Source organism: Ursus americanus, chromosome 11 (assembly GCF_024610735.1).
Source record: "Ursus americanus isolate L20-20 chromosome 11, mUrsAme1.1.p, whole genome shotgun sequence".
NCBI classification, from domain to species: Eukaryota; Metazoa; Chordata; class Mammalia; order Carnivora; family Ursidae; genus Ursus; species Ursus americanus.
This window is the reverse complement of record NC_142137.1, coordinates 28,085,851-28,107,836: the sequence shown is the minus strand read 5'-3', so window position 1 is coordinate 28,107,836 and position 21,986 is coordinate 28,085,851. Positions and strand designations below refer to the sequence as shown.

The following is a 21,986-nucleotide window of genomic DNA, read 5'->3' as shown; positions in this document are numbered from 1 at the left end:
AGCATGTAATTCTTGATCTCAGGATTGTGAGTTCAAGCCCCATGTTGTGCATGGAGTATACTTAAGAAAAAAAAATGATTACGGTAGTCTGTATATCAGAGGTACTGATGTAGTTTCAGATCCTCCTGAAATGATGTAACATGATGTGCCAACTTATTTCATCTTGCACTGAAGACTTGTTTCTCTCCTTACCATGTGGATTTTTGCTTCTTCCTTTCCCCATTCCAGCTAATGCCCTTGAGAAAAAAAATCCAGCCTCAACGTAATTAGGGTCCTTAAGTAAGGCCATGGTCTTTTCAGTCGCTTAAGTTCCTGTCTACACTGTTTTCATAGGCTTCGTTTGAGTTGGATGTGTGTTATGCACACACACACGTATAAATTGTCTCTGGGTAGGGAACTTGCAAAATTAATAAACAGAGACAAATAAGCAAAGTAACATGAATGCTGTTAATTAGAGGACTTTGTTAATGAAGAACTATAGCTTTTGACAGAAAAAATGGAGCTCATGCTAGAATATTTTGAGTTCTTAAAAGAAGTTAACTTCTTAAAAGAAGTAACCGGATTTCAATATTGTATATATTAACCTGTTGTAGGTTTAATTGAAAGATTTTGAATGATTTTGTTTGTTTGTTTCTTGGGGCTTGGGGTAATATTAAATTAAGACTGAATTAGGTCACCTGAGTCTAATTTGGGCAATAGGTTGCATTACTTCATCTCTGAATGCTGAAAATAATTTGAAATATCTTTTTCTTTTATTTCAGGCCTTTTTATGGTTATCATGAGAAGGAAAGACACTTTATGAAGATCTATCTTTACAATCCTGCAATGGTGAAAAGGTACGAGATAAATAAAAATATGTATAACTATCACTTAAGTATTTTAATAATAAAAAGAAAAATCTAGAAGAAAGGATTATATAGTTTGCAGCATTTTTAAAGAAAGAGACCGTAATATGTATATTTATGTGCAAAGGAAGAGCCATAGCTTGGCCTCGAAGAAGGTGTTTTAAGAGTGAAGGGAGGGGCGCCTGGGTGGCGCAGTCATTAAGCATCTGCCTTCTGCTCAGGGCATGATCCCGGCGTTCTGGGATGGAGCCCCACATCAGGCTCTTCTGCTGGGAGCCTGCTTCTTCCTCTCCCACTCCCCCTGCTTGTGTTCCCTCTCTTGCTGGCTATCTTTCTCTGTCAAATAAATAAATAAAATCTTAAAAAAAAAAAAAAAAAAGAGTGAAGGGACCTTACTTTATAGCCCCTTCCTGCTTCTTTTTTGTCTTAGGTTTAGAGAGCTTGTAGAAGCAGATAAGGAGAGATGACTGCTGCCTTGTAGGATCTTAGTAGCCAGAGCAAATGTTCAATACCAGGAGAAATTTGCTCTTTAGTTTAAAAGCAAAAAGAAATATGTGAGAGTGAGGCCAGAGTGTAAGGGCTTCTGAGAACTCAGAATCCTGTTGACTCTTTATTAATGTTAGTGAAATTTTATATCCCAGGTTTTTTGTTTGTTTTGTTTCTGGTTTTGTTTTGTTTTTTTTCCTTTCCTCAGTAAGTCTTTCTATATCTTATTTTGTCAATGGTCCTGGAGCCTAAGTTACTGATGGTAGGAAGGGCACATACAAAGAAGGCTTCAGTCATCCTCTGGGGCTCACAACAAGGGTTTTCACTCTGTGTGGTGATGAGCTAGAGTAAAAGTGTCCTTGGAGAAGTGCTGACTGTTGTTTTTTCAAAAGATCTCTCTGCTAGTAAGTACTAGGTTTCAAAAGGTAACCTTTTGGTAAGACAAAAATTGAATGTTTTCCCAGAGTGAATTTAGGCACTAAGAGAGGCACAGCTACCAAGGATGTGAGGTTTATTCTGAATTAGGCCAATTGAGTGCTTCACTGAATCACTGCCTTCATCCCAATGGTTATTCCCTTTTCCAAGTAACCAGTGAAAACTAGTTTTCTGTATAATCCGCTCCTACCCTTATCCCAAACAACTTCTGTTATATAGGGTACCAAAACAATTTTTCAGAATAGGCACTTACAGACAATGATGTTTCTTGTACCACTTCCCTTTGGTCACACTTTCTCATATCCATGGAATCCAAAAGAATAATCACTGAATTCTTATCCTCTTGTGCACACACAGTAGTAAGAGAGTAAACCTTAATCATTTTTATTCTTTTTATCCCCAAGTGTGCTAGAGGGGGAACTATGAATAAAATTTGAATACATCTTTAAAAATAGCCTCGCTCTACATGAAGTATAAATCTAATCTGTTTTTCTTCCTTGTGACTATAGCACTCAGATACTTACTAAACTATTCCCAGTAAGTTTGCTTTAAATTACATCATCAGTTTATCACAGTGCCTATGTGAAATTCCCCGATTTATTGAGAGATTACCTGTATTCAAAATCTGGCTCTACTTTTTACCCGCTGGGAGATTTTAGGCAAGTTATTTAATCTATCTGTGATTTATTTTCCTCATCTGTAAATAAGGTTGATATTAGTGCATGTTGTTCTGATGATCAAATGTGTTAATATCTGTTTAGTCGCTCAGAACAGTGCCTGGCACATTAGAGGTGCTGTGTGGGCTATAGTATATATGAAAAACATTAATGTACAACTTACCTTACCCTTGCTCTTAACTTTTTTCAATAATTTTTAAGAGTGTGGTGTGTGCCCTTTTATTTTTCATACATACGTATGTACATATACGCACATAACCTCTTTTTAAAATTTCCACATACAGGGGTGCCTAGGCGGCTCAATGGGTTAAGCATCTGCCTTTGGCTCAGGTCATGATCCCAAGGTCCTGGGATCAAGCCCTGCGTCCTCGTCCTCATCTTCCTCGTCCTCGTCCTCGAGCTTTCTGCTCAGCAGGGAGTGTACTTCTCCCTTTCGCTCTGCCCTTTCCCCCAGCTTGTGCTCACTTGCTCACTTTCTCAAATAAATATGCTAGAATGTAAGTCCACAGGCAGAGATTTTTTCTGCTATGTTTGATGCTTAATCCTTAATGTTTAGAATATATGTGTCTGGCACATAGTAGTCAATAACTTTATATGGAATGAATGAATACTATACGTATCATTTGGAGACTGGCCTCTTGCTTTCTCTACTTGCTCATCTCCTGTGAGCTTTACTTCCATTCTTCTTAAACTACTTACTCTCACCACACCCTGGAATTTGTCCTACCTCTGAGATTTTATTTTATTTTTTATTTTTATTTTTATTTTTTTTAAAGATTTTATTTATTTATTCGGCAGAGATAGAGACAGCCAGCGAGAGAGGGAACACAAGCAGGGGGAGTGGGAGAGGAAGAAGCAGGCTCCTAGCGGAGGAGCCTGATGTGGGGCTCAATCCCATAACGCCAGGATCACGCCCTGAGCCAAAGGTAGACGCTTAACCGCTGTGCCACCCAGGCGCCCCTCCCTCTGAGATTTTAAATGCAGACATGGAAACATCTTGGTTTCTGACTACAGTCTCCTTTTTTTTTGCAAATTTTTGAGATATAATTTACCACAAAATTCACACATTTTCAGTATATACAGTTCAGTGATTTTTTTAAAAGTAAATTTACTGAGTTGTGCACTTACCACTATAATTCAGTTTTAGAACCTTTTCATGGCTCTAATAACATCCTTTATGTGTTCTTTTGTTAATCTTTTCGACTCTGTCCCTGAGGTACTCCCACTCCTCTTATTTTAGGCTTTAAACTCCTGGCCTCACTACTACTGCCCCATTCTGTATCGCCTTCTCCTGCAATTAATTTCTTTTCTTTCCAGCTCAGATTCTATTCTTTATCTTCTCAAACTCCTTTGTCTGCCAGGTGAAACCATCAATTCTGGGTTAATCTATTTATTTACTTTCTTTCTCTGCTAAACTCTGGCTTCTGATTACTGGAGGATACAAAAAAATGCCACTGTGAATTCACAGTATTCAACTTTACCTGGTCCCTGCCCTGCCTTATTTCTGCTTTTCTCTAATTTTCTTACCTTTTTCCACCCTCTACTCAAACGTTAAGCCCCTCCCAAGGCTTTGCCTCCTACTTCATAGAGAAAATGGAATGCCTCAGTCTAGAAAAGTGGTTGTCAAAGTGTGCACTGGGATTTCCTTAGACCCTTTCAGAGGATCTGCATGGTCAAAATCAGACCTCCATGGACCTTTTTGTCCTTAAATTTTGACTGTGTGTCCATGCTTATAGTGCTTCTTAGAATAACCCCACGTGTTCACTTTCTCTGATATAAGCCTCCTCTGATTTTCCTAATACCTGTCTGATCATTCATATTTATGCATTTTGTTGGTTCCTCTTTTAACATCTGCAGCTGTTCTTGGGGTTATGTCCTAGGTTTTCAACTTTTCTCTCTATACTCTCTCCTCACTGTACAGCATTACCTACTCTCATGGTTTGGTTTGTTTTTTCTTTTTGTTAATCTTTATGCATTTGACTTCCAGGTATATATCAATAGCCTAAATTTTCCTCCAGAGCTCTGGATCAATGTATCAGACCATCTTCTGGATAAATAGAATAGCTCTACAGTTAAGAGTAAGGGTGCACAAATAGAGAAAATTTTAATTTTAGCTCTTCCACTTTAATTTGTGTGATTTGAGACAAGTTTTTAATCTAAGACTCAGTTTCTCTGTTTATAAAATGGGGATAATAGTATCATAGGTTCGTAGCAAGGATTACTTGAGATTAAGCGTTTAAAACACATAACACAATGTCCAGTACCTAGTCCTTAAATATATGTTAGCTGCCTCTGCTGTGTAAATAACGTTATTCTTGTCCTCATTTTCATTGTCATTCATTGTCAGTATTTTCCTGGAAATCTACCTGAATACCCTATGATACCTAAACCCCAGTATGTCTAAAACTGAGTTTATCCTTAATCTCCCTCCAGAAAAATCTGCAAAGAAACCTGTTTTCTTCCAGTCCTTCCTATTTCAATAAATGTGGCACCACCAAGAAATCTAGACTAACTCCCGTTCTACCACACCTTCCACATCTAGTCAGTCATCAGGGCCTGACCATTATTATTTATGTCTCCTGAATCAACACATTGCCATGATCTTTATTAAAGCCGCCATCATCTTAGTTTTTCCACAATAGCCTTCTCACTTCCTATCTCTAGTCCTATGTATTTTCCGGTTACCCTGGTCATTTCTCTTTCCTGCTCTTCACTTCAAAGGCAAATTCTGCCATCTCTTTGAATGTCTTAATAGGCTGTGCTGATCTGACTTTTCATTCTCTCTCTAGCCCATGCCCCCATAGACACACTCACCACAGCCTCTGTCACTAAGCCTCGCTCAGTGATTTCAGTTCCCAAATAAGCCACGTTTTCTTGTGACCCTTCACATGTAATTTTATTTGTGTGAAATGCTCTTCCCTTTCTTCAGAGAAGATGTATCTTTAATTCATCATTTAGTCTCCTGCTTGGAGACTTCCCTTCAAGAAGGCTTTGCAGAAACAACTTCTGTACCTTTATCTTATTAATACCACTTCTAGATGTTTCATATACTTCCTTGCATAGCACTTACACTTTTTATAATTGCCTATTTTTTGTATTCCCCATCATGAAGGAAAAATAAGAGAAGAAAAATATTAAAATGGTAATATTTCCGAGTAGTGAATTTGAGTCATAAATCCTTTTTAAAAACATTTGTAGTAATCTTCTAAAATGTTTTTCTCAATTTTTAAAAGGAAAAGCTCTTTTTTTTTCTTAAGATTTTATTTATTTTTTATTTTTTTATTTTTTTAAAGATTTTATTTATTTATTTGACAGAGATAGAGACAGCCAGCAAGAGAGGGAACACAAGCAGGGGGAGTGGGAGAGGAAGAAGCAGGCTCCTAGCGGAGGAGCCTGATGTGGGGCTTGATCCCATAACGCCGGGATCACGCCCTGAGCCGAAGGCAGACGCTTAACCGCTGTGCCACCCAGGCGCCCCTTAAGATTTTATTTTTAAGTAATCTTTACACCCAACTTGGGGCTCAAACTTACAACCTGAAGATCAAGAGTCACATGCTCCACTGACTGAGCCAGCTAGGCACCCAGGAAAAGCTCATATTTTAAAAACTTTTGATATTCTGTTTTTTTAAATATAATTAGTATTAAGTTGGTTTTCAGAGTCAAAATAGTCTTCATCCAAGTAATTTTTTTGTCCTTCGAGTGTGCAGCTTACTTTAAAACTTGACCTAAATTTAATTTCTAACAAAATACAAATTTCTGGTAAAATTAAAATAAAAAGTCTGTGTGCTAATATAATGTGTTTCATTCTCTATAGTAGTGTAATGTTTCACTTAACATTTTAGGAACCATAATTTTATGATATAACTTTTTTTTCTAATTTAGGATATGTGAACTTTTGCAAAGTGGAGCCATAATGAATAAATTTTACCAGCCTCATGAAGCGCATATTCCCTACCTCCTACAGCTGTTCATTGACTACAATCTCTATGGAATGAATTTAATAAATCTGGCTGCTGTCAAGTTCCGAAAAGCGAGAAGGAAAAGTAAGGTTAATTTCCCAAGTTCAAATTAAAGCTTTGAAACAAGTGTTACGTAATTGATGATTTATAAAGTAACACATATTTAGAAAATAACTGCTGAGTGGATAAAGAATAAGAAGAAATACGCAAAATGGTAATTAGGGTTTATCAGGAAAAGAATCTAAAAAGTTTTTTGGTAATAACTTTTTGAAATATAACTCACGTACCATACAACTCACTCATCTAAAATGAACAATTCATTTTAGTATAGTCACAGAGTTGTACAACCATCACCACAGTCAAATTCACAAACATTTTCAACACCTCTAAAGGAAACCTTGCAGTCTTCAGCAGTCACCTCTAATCCTTCCATGCCTCCCACCCCTGAGCAACCACTAATCTATTTTCTGTCTCTTTGTGTTTGCCAGACTGCGTATTTCCCATAAGTGGAATCATATGGGTTTTTTTTTTTTTCATTTAGCCGAATGTTTTCAAAGTTCATCCATGTTGTAACATCTGTTAGTGTTTCATTCCTTTTTATGGCCAAATAATACTCTATTTTATGAGCATACTACATTTTGTTCATCGATTCATCAACTGATGGAAATTTGGGGTTTCCACTTTTTGGCTGTTACGAACAAAGCTGCTTTGAACATTCATGCACAGATATTTGTGTAGCCATATATTTTCACTTCTCTTGGGCACATACCTAGGAATAGAATTTCTGGGTCAAATGGTCTAGCATCTTTTGTTTTTGTTCTCATTGAATTCTTTCTCTTCTGCTTGAAACAAAATGAACCCAACATTTTTTTTTCTGACAATGCTATTGTCCTTTCTAACAGTTTAATATTTCTTTTCCTTCACTGCCAAGCTTAAACCAGAGGCTAGCTTTTTTTTTTTTTTTATCTCATAGTTTACTGGCTATTCTTTTTGGTTTAACTTCTTACATTTCTTATACAATACCCAAACTGTGCTCTGAAAAGTAACCAGGCAGGATTTTTTTTCCCCCTAAGTAGTGGGCTAAGTTATTATAATCAACTGTCCTATTAAAAACAATTTAAAGTCTAGGAAGATTAAAAAAAATCTTAAATGCATCAAAGAGATACAAAACAATAAAGAAAGACTGGCCAAAAGAAGAAATACAGTGCTGAAAATCAACCTTGGCCCTGAGGGGTTTGCTCATCCTGGAGAATTTGGAGCCTCCATTGAGACAGCCTTACCAAATGAGACAGGCAGAAACAAAATCCAGGGTCTTCTTGGGTAAGATGCCCTTACAAACTAGGAAGTGGAACAACCTTTGAGACACTTTAACACAGTTTGAATTCCTTGGGAATAAAGAAATTCCCAGATCTAGAACTTGATCTGAGGTGGTGATGGTCTGGTCATACACTCAGATCCTGTGGAGGCAAATTCCTCTAGTACAGTAGAAGAATTTTCTTTATTACAGGTCTTAAATTATTCCTAAAAATTACATTTCAAATATAGTATGTTCACACAGTTTAGAATATACCAGTCACACAAGAAAACTGTCTCTATGAGCAAAACCTAGCGAACACTTGATGTGCGCATTGCATGTGCGCACACACATGCACCAAAGACCTACAAAGAATTCGATTGTTGGGATTATAGATGCAATTTGAAAAACTGTAATTCAGAATCCTTATCAAATACAATGCTATTTACAATGCTTTAATATATAATGTTATATTCACTTTTAGTTGTGTTTTTCGTGTCTCTCCATGATACTAATAATACCCTATGTGAAACAATTTAGATGTAGTAATACTACTTCTGAAAGGAGATTGTTTTATATTGACAACTTATATTAAGTATTACACTTTTTAGTTGCACAAAAATTGAAGCATTGAGACCAACATATGACTTCCCTTTTAAGTACACCAAAATAATTCATTTGTTCATAACTAATTCTAGATAATAATCTGTTTTAGATAACAACTTACAGTTTACTAAATGCCAATTTTTCTCATTATTTCAAAATCTTAGAATTTTATAAAATTCTATATAAACCAAGTTGTGTAAATGGTCCATGGGATCCCCAAGGTAGAAATCATCTAATAAAGGATGAAGTAGGCTATCTGCCCAGTATCTTTCTTTGTCTCCATAGAGAAAAAGACTAGAAAGTAAAGGCAAGAAGAGAGAAGATATAAGAAAGGCAGGAGAGAGAGAATTTCACTGCTTGACTTTCTTCCCTACAGGAATTGTTTCCCCAAATTCTTGTGAGGGCTTTGTTATTTCTGGGAGATCCTTCTTTTGGTGTGGGGAGGGGGGCAGTGTAGAGATTTTCAAGAGTAAAGCTTTAAGGAATCACATTACCCAATTTCAAGACTTATTTATTATAAAGCTATAGTAATCAAGACAGCACATGGTATTGGTAAAAGGATGGACATGTAGACCGATGGAACAAAAGAGAACCCAGAAATAGACCCACAAAAATAACATCAACTTATCTTTGGCAAAGGTACAGCTGTAATTCAGTGAAGAAAGGATAGTTTTTTCAACAAATGGTGCTGGAATCATTGGATGCCAGAAAACAAAAATAAAAGAACCATACTTCACTCCTTATATAAAAATTAATTTAAAATGGATCTTAGACTTCAATGTGAAATGTAAAACTATCAGACTTACAGAAGAAAACAAAGGGAAAATCTGCCTGACCTTGGATTTGGCAATGAGGTTCTAGGTAAGATACAAAAATACGATCCATGAAAAGAAAAACTACTGAATTGATTTTGTCAAAGTTAAAAACTTTTGCTCTGTGGAAAATACTATTAATAATAGTCACACACTGGGAGAAAACATTTTCAAATTCCATATCAGATTAAGTACTTGCTTCTAGAATATATAAAGAACTCTCAACAGTAAGAAAGCAAGCAACCCAATTAAAAATGATCAAAAGAGGGGCGCTTGGGTTGGTCAGTCGGTTGAGCATCTGACCTTGCTTTCAGCTTGAATCATGATCTCATGGGTTGTGGGATCGAGCCCTCCCCACCCCCCACGCTCAGCATGGAGTCTGCTTGAAGAATCTCTCCCTCTGCCCCTCCACCAGCATGTGCATGTATGCTCAAGCTCTCTCAAATAAGTAAATCTTTAAAAAATAAAGTTCAAAAGACCTGGACAGATACTAGCAACGAAGAAGATGTAATGATGGCAAACACGTGAAAAGATGATTGTTAACATTATATATCTTTAGGGAAGTGCAAATTACAACCACAAAGACCTACCACTACATATCTGTTAGAATGGCTAAAATCCAAAAACTAGCAATACATGCTGGTAAGGATGTGGAACAATGGTAACTCTCATTCATTGCCAGTGGGAATGCAAAATAGTGCAACCACTTTGGAGCACAGTTTGGCAGTTTCTCATATGTTACGTGTAGACTATATGACCCAGCGATTGCCCTCCTCTGCATTTACCCAAGTGATTTAAAAGTTATGTCTGCCCAAGAACCTGTATGCAAATGTTTATAGCAGCTTTATTCATAATTGCTAGAAGTCTAAAGTAACCAAGATGTCCGCTCATTGGGGCAGGATAAACTGATATAACCATACGATGGGATACGGATACTGTTCATCAATAAAAAGCATCAAGCTACTGATTCATACAACATTGATGAATCTTTAATGCTTTTTACTGAGCGAAAGAAGCCAGACCCAAAAGGCTACTAATTGGATGATTTCATTCATATAACATTCTGAAAAGGCAAACCTATAGAAATAGAGAACATATTAGTGGTTGCCAGGGATTGGAAGAGAGGGGAGTATTGACTGCAAAACAAATGTACAGGGAAACTTTTAGGGTGAAGGAATTATTCTGTACGATACTGCATGGGTCTATATGTTTATCAAACCCATAGAACTACACCTTAACCAGTTGTTGAAGGTTAACATCCTCAGTGGTGTCATGTGGATATTGTGTACCCCCTCACATGAGGTGACGAGGAGGACACTTCATCTCTGTGATACCTCAGAAACCCATTACCACAGTCTAATGGTGAGAAAAACATCAGACAAACCCAGATGTAGGGGGACATACTGCAGGTTACCTGGCCAGTACTCATGATTCTCAAGGCCATGAAAAAAAGACTGAGAAATAGACCAGAGGAAACTTAGGGAGACAGGATAACTAAATGCAATGTGGCGTCCTAGATTGGATCCTGAAACAAAAAGTGGACAACAGTGGAAAAATTGGTGAAATTCAAATAAATCATGCAGTTTAGTTAATATTGATGTGTCTGTGTCAGTTTCTTTATTTTGACAGATGTACCATCGTAAAATGTTAACATTAGGGGAGACCTGGTGAGCAATACATAGAAACTCTCTACTACCCCTGCAACTTCTGTATAAATGTAAAATTATACCAAAATAGAAAGGTTATTGGGGGAATAAAGGAATATAACAGGTTGGTTATCAGTATCAAATACAGATGAGAGTTCAGTTAGGATTCAGGAATGGAAAAGATTCTAGACTATGAACAGGAGGTATTTATAGGAAAAGGAGGTAATTTTAACAAAAGTTTATTTCCAGTAGGAAAAAAGCATGAGAACAGTTTGAGTTGTCAAAATATATGTAAGCCATTTATTTTAGTTATAGAAGTTAGATGAGTATTAGAATGTTAATTAGAAGGAATTTTTTTCAAGAGAGGGAAAATTTTTACAATTCAAAGGCAGGAATACATGAAATTTAGTTAGGGGAAATTAAAAGCAGGGAAATTGATGCAAGTATGATGAATTAAAATATAAATTTTAATTCATTATACTAAATGGCCCTCAGGTTTTGTTTTGTTTTGTTTTGCTTGTTTTGTATAAAAGGTTATAGTGAAATCATGGAAAGAATAAGTGAATCACTTCTTTATTTTATCATGTTTCTCAGACACATTACAGTTAAATTGACGGTTACCTTCTTATGGTAAATTAATATATATTACATATATATGCATAACTTAAAACTTTTATTTTATAAGACAAGTTAATGTACGTAATGTAGTCTTACTTTTGAAAATAGAGTAAATTCAAAAGTAAAAAAGATTTAGAAATTTTAATATTATATATGCATATACAGTTTTTTCTCAGTATTGCAGTTATATAATCAGGTGTCAGATGAAATGGAAATGGTGCTAATTACTGTAGTTGTTAAGGTGAAGTATATAAAGTAAATAGAGTAAATATTTTGAGCACCACAGAGGTATTTTATATTACATTTTTTACCATCCACAATTGAAAAATTATTTTTATTTATATATATATGTATAATACATATATATATATATATAAAAGGGAGTTTCCATGTTCTTTAGGGAAATATGCTAAAACAATGCATACAAAGTAGGTAAAATGTAAATTTTTATAATGTTATCAATAACTTTGAATCAGTAAATTTGTGTAGATTCTTTTTTCATATAAATTAATTAGAAAATAATACGGTAATTTACAGCTTACAAAGTAATTTCATATTAATGCCCTAGCCACCTAACAGCAAAGTCTTTAAAAACTTCTGAAGGTATGTAAGATCACTTAACATGTTTTGATATGTGTTTTATTGATATAGCAAAGATGGTAATACCTGATTTCAGTCTTAATTACACTATTTTACAATCAAGCTAATCAAATAAGATCAAATTTGATTTGATCTTGATTGAGTGTCCGGCTCTTGATGTGAGCTCAGGTCTCGTTCTCAGGGTCATGAGTTCAAGCTCCATGTTGGGCTCCACGCTGGGCATGGTGCCTACTTAAAACAACCACAAACAAAAAGTATTAAATTTAGCTGGAAAAGATTACAAATTTAGTTATCTTTCTTAATGTTAGGATTCTTTCCATGCTACTCATTTTTTAAGCTTTCTCTTAGAATTTAAATTCCCACAAGAGATCACAGAAAAGTTGCTAAAATTTAGAGACTACTTCAAAGTATGACTCCAGGACTCAATGCCTGAAACCTAGACAACTAAGCAAACATGCATAGTTCCTTCTTCCACTGCTGGTCAAATTGTATTTGCATTTGCCCCAGGTTTCCACTCATTGTTAACTGCCATCACTTCTGGAATGTGTTGGATATTTTTTTGTTCAGGGATTAGTGTTAAAGTATGTTTTGACTCTTATCTGAAATCTGATTTCCCCTAGAATTTTAGTGGAGATTCATACAGAATACCCTAGGAATTTAAAGTCAATAAAAATTCTTAATTCATTATTTTCAAAATGAAATTTTAATCATACCTATCACAATAGCCACTTAAATGTGTCATACTTTTATTCCAGTATCTAAGTATTGTATCTGTTTCTCTCTCATATCCATATTGCAAATACTTTCGTCCCCTCTTAGTTTGGAAACATTGTTCTCAGCTGTGCATATGCATTCCTGTGTGTGTATGCATTTTAAGGACACAATTTTAGGAACTAGTCATACAGGTTATATATTGTTTTACTTACAGGGTAATTGTGTGCAGGTTAAAAGTAGAACTTATCCCCTTTTACCTTTCTATTCCTAGGTGATCCATTGCATACAACTGGGTCTTGCAAGGATCGACTACCAGGAAATTCTCTTACTGGTACTTTATTTCGGTGGGAAGAAGATGAAATACCAAGGTTAGTTAATGTTGTAAAGGAAAAAAAAAAAACCTATTTATGTATATCCTACTGTATTCAGAAATCAGTGGTTACTATAATTTAATCTTAATGTTATATATATATATATATATTTTTTTTTTTTAATTATAAGTTTGTCAGAGAAGCAAATGTCAACATTAGTATGTTAATGGAATCACAGGTTTAAAAAACAGACCTTGGAAATAGGATGAAAATAGACCTACTTAATACCTAACTAATAAAAGTAATCTGGGTATAAATTTTTATACTTCTCTCCAACATCTGTCTTCATTATGCATTGTAAATTGATATCCTATAACTTGTCAAATAAAAATCACATAGTAAAATAACAATTTAAAATGTAAATAGCAAATATTTTTAATAAAAATGACCCCCAAATTTCTAAATGTTTTTATGAAAAAAAGTAGGTTGACATACTGTGTATGAATAATATAGTTTGTGATTTCTTTTGACCAAGTGTATTATTTATTAGGCTTTCTGGGGGAAGTAACATTTTCCAAGTGTTTAGATTTCCCTACCATAAAGCAGATATGTAATTAGTACATATCTAAATTATCAGTAATAGTTTTATGCATAGAATTCAGAAGGGTATCTGTTTTATACCACAAAGTTTGCTCAAGCTTTCTTGATCCTTCTATTTATCAGTTGGGTATTAGCAAGATAATTATGGTCTTCCTCATTTCACATATGTCACCTGATGCTTTTTTAAGTAGGTAATTTTCATGAACAGTGCAAGACAGAAAAAGGTTTTAGTTAAATGATTTATGTTTTATTTCATAATAAGAAAGTGTGAATTTAAAAAGCAACTGAAGATAAACTATCATAAAAATATTTGTTTAAAGTTTATGTTGTTTAAGATCCTAATATATCCTTCACGGAATTTCCACATTTTAGAATTACTTGGGTTTTTAATACCTAAAGTTGAGAAAGAATCTCACTAAATAATGATAGAAATACATTGTCTTATGACAGAAATAATTGTACCAGAATGAACTTTGAGGAATTCTAAGTGATATGCACAGTGACTCGCCTTACCTCTTGATTGACCTTAACAAGTATTAGGACTTTTTGATAAACATTCACATGCACGTTCACATATGCATACATGTGTACTTCTTGGTTCCTTCTCAGATACAGCAGAATTGTTTTTTAGTCATGTTGAAATGGTATTAAGTTTAGACAGAATATTATTTACCACTTCAAATTCAAGTTCTAATCAGTCCAGGGCAAAGTGACTAAGAAGCTACTTGCTACCTTCATTTTTATGTCTGTGATACAGTTCCTCTATCTCTCTGAAACTGGAGCGCGTCAATTTGATCCAAGGACTTTACCTATTCACTAGAGCCTTTAGTTTTCAAAGTTCTATATTTAATAACTTGTGTTTCGCCTGATCAAATGAGAGCAGAGTTTATTAGTATTTGAAATCCATTTATAAGCAACCATCTTTCTAGTTAGGTCATAGCAAAGCTTTACTGGTTAGAAGTAAGTTTGCGGAAACCAATATAATGAAAAGTTTGCAATTTAGAATGTTTTTGGGGAGCCCATTTTATTCTTAACTGATACATTATGAGCAAAGATAGGAGTAGGCAAACTAGTGAAATTAGACAAGGTACTCAGAATTTATAGTAAATACAGGATAGCTATATATTTTTGTCTCAGATTATCCCACATTTTTGTATTTTGGGGATGCTTATATTGTAATAAACATGAGAATCCATTGTTTCACCAAGTACAAATAACATAATGTCAAAAAATTTTGCCATGGTTTTAGTACTCTTAGATTTTATTACAGTCTCATTTCTGTCCCCAGTGCTGTTATCACCTTCTTGGTGGGTACCTTTTTTTTTTTTTAAGCAAAGAAATGTTTTATATTCCCTCACAAATATTATTACAAGGACCATGACAAATAGCAACAAACTCATAAGAGATGAGAGTGCTGAGTTATCAGTTCTACTAACCCTACTTGTTAACTCATTGTAAATTACCACATATCATGGACCTTCAGGGTCCTTTGCCAGAGTGTTGAATCCACAAAAGTCAAGTCTTACTGCAATAATCTCAACACTGGCTGCCCATCAATTGATCTGAAGAGACTTTTAAAATTATAGGTGTCTGAGCTCCACCCTCGGATTCTAATTAGTAGGTCTGTTTTGTTAAGCTAGGAACAGAAATGTTCAGAGCGGCACAATTGTCTAGTTACGATCATATTGCTTATGTACTTTTCATGACTATAATGAATGGTTTACATGTTTTGCTGACTCAAATTTTTTACTTATGGTTTTTCTATCTACTGGAAACAAATTTTTAATTGTGAAAACTACTTTCTTTTCCTAGGAACACTTCCAGTTCTGAATGTCTGAAGTAGTTTTGTAATAAGGGCAAGAAATAGTTGTAAATTTTTACTATGAGATTGCATTTTTTTTATGTTATTGTTCCCTTCTTTTATCACAAATATACTACTCCTGGTATATTCACCATTGACATTTACAGTATAATTCTTGTAAAAATTGTGAAACTTTTTGGTAAAAAGAGAAAACTGTTGACCAAAAACTATTTTATCTACTACTTCAATTCATGACAAAACTGATTTTATTAAATTATATGAATAAAAAAACACAAACTACATTGATAATTACTTTTTCTGAAAGTAAAAGGGATATATTGTGATAGGTTGGCTAATATGTCCCTTCTGTATCAATGGTAAAAAGATATATGTATGTGTTTTGTATCTACACATATATGTATATACATATAGGGATTTCCTTAGGGATAGACAATGGAAAACTAATATGTTTCTCTTAAAACATAAAATCTTTCAATTAAAAATATTAATGAAATCTGCCATCACCCACTTTCTCGTAAAAGTTCTCCTTTTCATTTGAGGTCCATATTTATAGGAGATCTAAATTTTGGAATGAGCAAACTGGTATCCACATTAGATGTTGTACGTTCATTCTATCAAACAGGGACAGTAATGTGAAGTCTTCCTAATCCTTTTCATAGCTCTGATGGGAAAAAAAAATGCTTTTGAGTAAAAGAACATTAGTGGGGAACAACCCTCTGTAGTTTTCATAAGAATTAATGGCCTTGTGGTATCACCACTTCTTAGCTATGATCCCACTGTGGAACTCATATGGTTTCTCAGTTCTGTAGTTTTGGAGACTTTTAAAGCATTTCTCAGCTCAGCAGTAGTTGAGGACAGGGAGAAAATATTATTTGCCCACTTTTCAGTATGCTCACTTCCCCTTATCTCTTGAGCATATTTTGTCCTCATTTTTTACAGCCGTCTATGATTGCTGAGGGGGTTGCCTCTGGGCAAGTGATTACAAATATATATAGTTTCTGTATCCCTCTGTTGTCCCTCTGTTATCTAATCCCATTCTACCCTGGATATGACCCACATGCTAAAACATTGTACATTCTTGATATATAAAATATAGTGAACCAAATATATAAAATATACTGAAAAAGGACCTCAGTAGAGTTGTCAATAGAACAGCTTTTGTATTTTTCTTTTCCTGTTTTTTATTTCTTTTTATGTACACACACAGTATCAATTGTCATGAATAATTGTGACTTACTGTAATATCACTAAACATGAAAAATTATATAAGAAAAGTCTTCAGAAAATTTGCTCTTATGTGATACATACATATATACATATTTATTTATTTATTTAAATCTGTTATTTATTTTTTAAGTAGTCTCTGCCCAATGTGGGGCTTGAACTCACAGCCCCAAGATCAGGAGTTGCATGCTTTACTGACTGAGCCAGCCAGGCATCCCTGATTATTTTATTTTTGATATCTTCTTAATACAGCTCTTTAATACTGGAAGGTGTTGAACCGCAGAGTACATGTGAATTAGAAGTGGATGCTGTAGCTGCTGATATCTTAAATCGGCTGGACATTGAAGGTATATGCACAATTATTAATATGTGTTTTATTTTTAAAATTTAATGACCAAAGTAGATTGGAAAAAGTAGGGAAGAAAACATTAGTAGAGAAGTAACATGTTACAGAAGGAGGATGCAAAGTGTTATGGAGATTTCTTCTGTACCTCTGATGAGATGGTCATTATTTTTTCATTAATATTTTCATTCATGTATGTATGTTTGCATAGACGTGAGCCTAAGGTAAGATACTAAATACATTAGCCATCATAAAAGAATTTCATATACTCTGCCTTTTAATTTCTTAGTTTTCAGGTTATGTACCAGGCAGGGGACTCTTAGGTGTATTGGCTGTCGTCAGATGTTTGAATCTTACTCATTTGCTGGGTTTTTGGGAGCCAGTAGGAAGAAAGCTAAAAAAGAAGTAATGTAATAATGTAGATTGGGAATGTTTGGTCATTTTATTACACAAAGCAGGTAATTTTTTTTGAGGCAGTATTTTTTTTTTTTTTAATTTTGGAATTCTTTTTCTGAGCAAGTATTTTTCACTTTGATCCTTGTCGTATTGAAGTATTATTGTGATTATAGCTCAAATTGGTGGAAACCCTGGTCTGCAGGCCATATGGGAAGATGAAAAGCAACGGCGAAGAAACAGAAATGAAACTTCTCAAATTAGCCAACCCGAATCACAAGGTATAACTCTAATAGTACTCTGGTGATTTTTTTTTTTTTTACATTAGATATTCTATAGAAAAGTTTAAGCCATTGAGTTTTTACCTTGACATTAAATTTTACTTCTCAAATTACCTTTAAATGTTCTAGTTTTTTCCTATTGTCATCGCTCTGAACTGTAATTCTTTACCTCCAAAGTGTCACTCTTTGTTCTTTCCCTCCACCCACACCCCCTATCCCCATAGAAATTGGCATATTCATTGTCCTTATTTTCACCTTACCTTGTCTTCTTGTCCACCTCTTTGCTCTTTTTCTATTTTCTAGTATGTTCTAGCCTTTTGTATTTCCAAATGACCTAGAATACTCACAGAAGATACAAGTCCCAACTTAGAAACACTATATTTTGTTCATTAAGCTTTGAACATTTTGAGGTTTTAAACTATTTTCTGGGTTTGTCCTATAAATTCTCACTTTGATCATCTTGTACAGCTCTGAAGAAAATACTCATTTTATGTATTACTAAATTCTACATTCAAAAAAGGGGCTTAAATAAATGCCATGAATGCAATAAAAATTTTTAAATAAAAGTAAAAGAATTATATGTAAAAGAATAAAAGGCATAATTCAGAAGGTAAATATATTTGAAATATAGTAGTAAGTATACATTAAAGTATACAGTATAAAGTACAATTAAAATTTTTATTAAGTCTTGGACACTAAAAATGCTATGATAAATTTTGAGTGCTTTCTAAGAAATATTTTATAAGGGGGAAATTTCTAGGTTCAGAGTGTGTGACACATTTATAGGTAGAGAATAATGTTTTTGTTTTAGATTTAAGTTATAATTATAGAACTTAATCTTAAACTGACTTTAAGTGCTTAATTTTATAGCTTCAATAACAACCATTTCTCTTTTGTTTGATTTTATAATAGGGCTACTTTTATGTGGTATTATATGTGTCAAGAAAAAGATAGGAAATTGTTACCATTTTAAAAGCTGCTCTAAGAGAAAGGAAAATATTTCATTCGTTATCTACATGTTTTAATGCACTTTTAAAATTCAAAGATCGCAGGTTTGTGCCAGCAACAGAAAGTGAAAAAAATTTTCAGAAGAGACTTCAGGAAATTCTCAAACAGAATGATTTCTCTGTGTAAGTGGTTATTTATTACAGATCTCAGAACTAATTTTATTGCTTTGTTATCTAGTTTGTTATAAAGGGTATGTTTTAATTAAGCAGAACATTATCAGGATCCGTGGACTACAGCGATGGATCTCAGGAGTTCTCTGCTGAGTTAACATTGCACTCTGAAGTTCTGTCTCCTGATATTCTTCAGTGTACACCAGCTAATATGGTAGAAGTCCACAAAGATACAGAGTTGAGCAAAGGTGAGGTTTTCTTTGCAAGTATACAGAAAATACTATAATAGACATCTGTATGTCTGGCACTGAGATACTAGTATTTGGTTGAGTTAGCTAAGTTTCTCCTATTCCTTTACATTTCCTTCATTTCTAGAGGTAAACACTATTCTAAAGTTGGTGTAAATTGTTACCATATATGATCTTATATTTTCTTATGTATGTATGTCCATAATATATACTGCTATTTTAGGTTTCAGTTTTACATAAATGGTGTTCTACTTGACATAAATTAAACAACTTGCTTTTTTTATTCAACATTTTTAAAATAATTTAATTGAGGAGGCACCCGGGTGGCTCAGTCAGGTAAGCATCTGACTCTTGTTCTCAGCTCAGGTCTTGATCTTTGGGTCGTGAGTTCAAGCTCCATGTTGGGCTCCATGCTGGGTGTGAAACCTACTTAATCAGTCAATAATTAATTTAATTGAGGTATAATTTGTATTACATGAAGCGCACTCATTTTAAGTGTACAATTCAGGGACACCTGAGTGGGCTCAGTCGGTTAAGCATCTGCCTTCCACTCAGGTCATGATCCCAGGGTCCTGGGATCAAGTCTAGCATCGGGCTCCTTGCTCAGTGGGGAGCCTGCTTCTCCCTCTGCCTGCTCTGCCTTCCACTCGCCCTGCTCGTGCTGTCTCCCTCTTTCTCTGACAAATAAATAAAAACAAAAAATCTTCAATTGTACAATCCAGTGATTTAGTAAATTTAGAGTTGTGCAAACATCCCCGTAATTCAATTTTAGAACATTTCCTTCACCTCAGAAGATTCCTTGTGTCCATTTGCAGTCACATCTGTTCCCACCTCCAACCTGAAGTAACCACTAATCCACTTTCTTATCTTTCAAGATTTGCCTTTTCTAGATACAGCATATAAATGAAATTACACAATATGTGATCTTTTATGTCCTCTTTCATTTAGCATAATATTTCAAGTTCATCCATATTGTATCTATCAGTATTTCAGTTTTTTAAATTTTATTACCAGATAGTATTGTGTTTTATGGATATTACCATATTTTGTTAATTTATTCATCAGTTGATGGATATTTGAGTTGTTTTCACTTTTTTGACTCTGAAGAATAATGCTGCTATGAACCTTATATGTAAGTCTTTGTGTAGTTGTATATTTGCATTTTTCTTGAGAGTCACCAAGAATGGATTTGCTGGGTCACTTGGTATACTTGCATTTAACTTTTTAATGAACTTAATTTAATGTAGTCCAAAGTGACTACACTGTTTTACATTTCCACCAGCAATATGTGAAGGTTCCAGTGACTTTGCATCGTTACGAACACTTCTTGTGTTTTTTATATAGCCATCCTAATGTGTGTGAAATAGCATCTCATTATGGTTTTAATTATCATTTCCCTCATTACTAATGATGTTGATTATCTTTTATGTCAACATTATAATTTTGAAATCTATCCTTGTTCATACATGTTTCTAGTTCACTCATTTTAGCTGCTGAATAGTGTTCCTTTGTAAGACTAAACACATTTATATGCTTCTCTACAGCTATTAGATCGTTTTCGCTTTTGCACTGTTATTAATAGTGTTATTTTTGTCATCTTGTGGCAAGAGTTTCTCTATAGAAAACATATAGAAGTGTAATTTGCCAGGTCTTAGGGTGTAAGTACTCTAACTAGATAACATCTGTTCTAACAGGGTTTCTGTAGTGGTTAGATTATACATGATTGGTAAATTAAAGAATAGTGAAAGTTTTACTCCAAAGTCACATTGTTTCATATGCAATTTTTCTAGGCAAGGGAAGCCAGAATAGCAGGAGTAGAATTTACAGCTTTCAGCAGGAATGAAAAAGCCTCCTTTACACTGCTGCATTAGCAGCAGAGGCACTTTTGACTATATTTAACTACAACTCAAAATGAGCATCTACACCCAGGGCTTCCTCTCTCTCTAGGAGTTGAGTCCCAGCATTGTGCCATGTCTGGCTCATGGCAGGTTGCACCTGAGGTCTCCTGAGCTCACCTCTTTGGCAACCTAGTGGCTCAGAATTCTGCTTGCATTTGCTTTGTCTTAGTGTCTGCCAGCTGCATTCTAATCAAAATGTATCCAGCATTTCCATACTATTATTTCCTGTACATTTTAATATCCACTATGACAGTCTCCAGCCACACTGGCTGCCTGCCTGACTGATCAGAGTTATCTCCTCAGGTACCAATTATTGATTTTATTAGTGTTCTGGTTACAAAGTTGTATAAATTTTGCCTTAACCTTTTCCCCCCCTGTAAGCCCTGTTATTTTTAGAGTTCCATTTTTCAGATTTTGAGGTATGTTAATAATAAAAGTATCACATTATAGTAGTAATGCCATATTGTAAAATTGCTCTGTAAAATGATCGTACCTAAGTTTATAATCCCACAGTGTACTAGAGCTTATATTTCCCTATATCCTCAATGACACTTGATAGTATCAAATAGTAAAAATTTTTTGCCATTCTGGTATCTCCTTAGTTTAATTTGCATTTCCTGATTACTAGTAAGTTTGAGCATTTGTGTATCTATCTGAGGATTGCTTATTCATGCTCTTGGCTCATTTTCTGTTGGGTCCTTCTCTTTCGTGATGTAATGCAGGTTTTCATCCCTACGGCTTACGTGTGCTTACAGTTTGGTTTTTCACATTTAGGTCTTACACTTATCTGAAATTTTACCTGTATATATAATAAGGATCTAATTTTATCTATAAGAGAGGGAGGGGCAGAGGGAGAAAGAGAATCGGGGCTCAATATCATGACTTGAGCTGAAACCAAGAGCCAGACACTTAACAGACTGAGCCACCCAAGCCCCCCATATTTTTCTAAATGTAAATAGCTAGTTGTTCCAACATATTTACTGCAAAATTTTTTTCCCACTGAATTCTTCCATCTCAGTCATGTTCTCCTATGTTAGTATATTGTTGTAATTACTG

The 21,986-nt window shown here is 34.5% G+C and overlaps 1 protein-coding gene across 5 annotated transcripts in view; it reads left to right on the top strand.

The window, feature by feature from the left end:
* REV3L (REV3 like, DNA directed polymerase zeta catalytic subunit) overlaps positions 1-21,986 on the top strand; it is a 169,158-nt gene that overhangs the window by 56,474 nt on the left and 90,698 nt on the right. For all 5 annotated transcript variants that reach the window (XR_015726081.1, XM_045798487.2, XM_045798486.2 and 2 more), the window contains 7 exons: positions 762-836; positions 6,326-6,486; positions 12,964-13,060; positions 16,902-16,996; positions 17,562-17,666; positions 18,712-18,796; positions 18,884-19,032. Coding sequence is in view for 4 of the 5 variants with exons in the window: in XM_045798487.2 (XP_045654443.2) it covers positions 762-836; positions 6,326-6,486; positions 12,964-13,060; positions 16,902-16,996; positions 17,562-17,666; positions 18,712-18,796; positions 18,884-19,032 (767 nt within the window). In the remaining variant the exon portion in view is untranslated. The remainder of the gene's footprint in view (positions 1-761; positions 837-6,325; positions 6,487-12,963; positions 13,061-16,901; positions 16,997-17,561; positions 17,667-18,711; positions 18,797-18,883; positions 19,033-21,986) is intronic.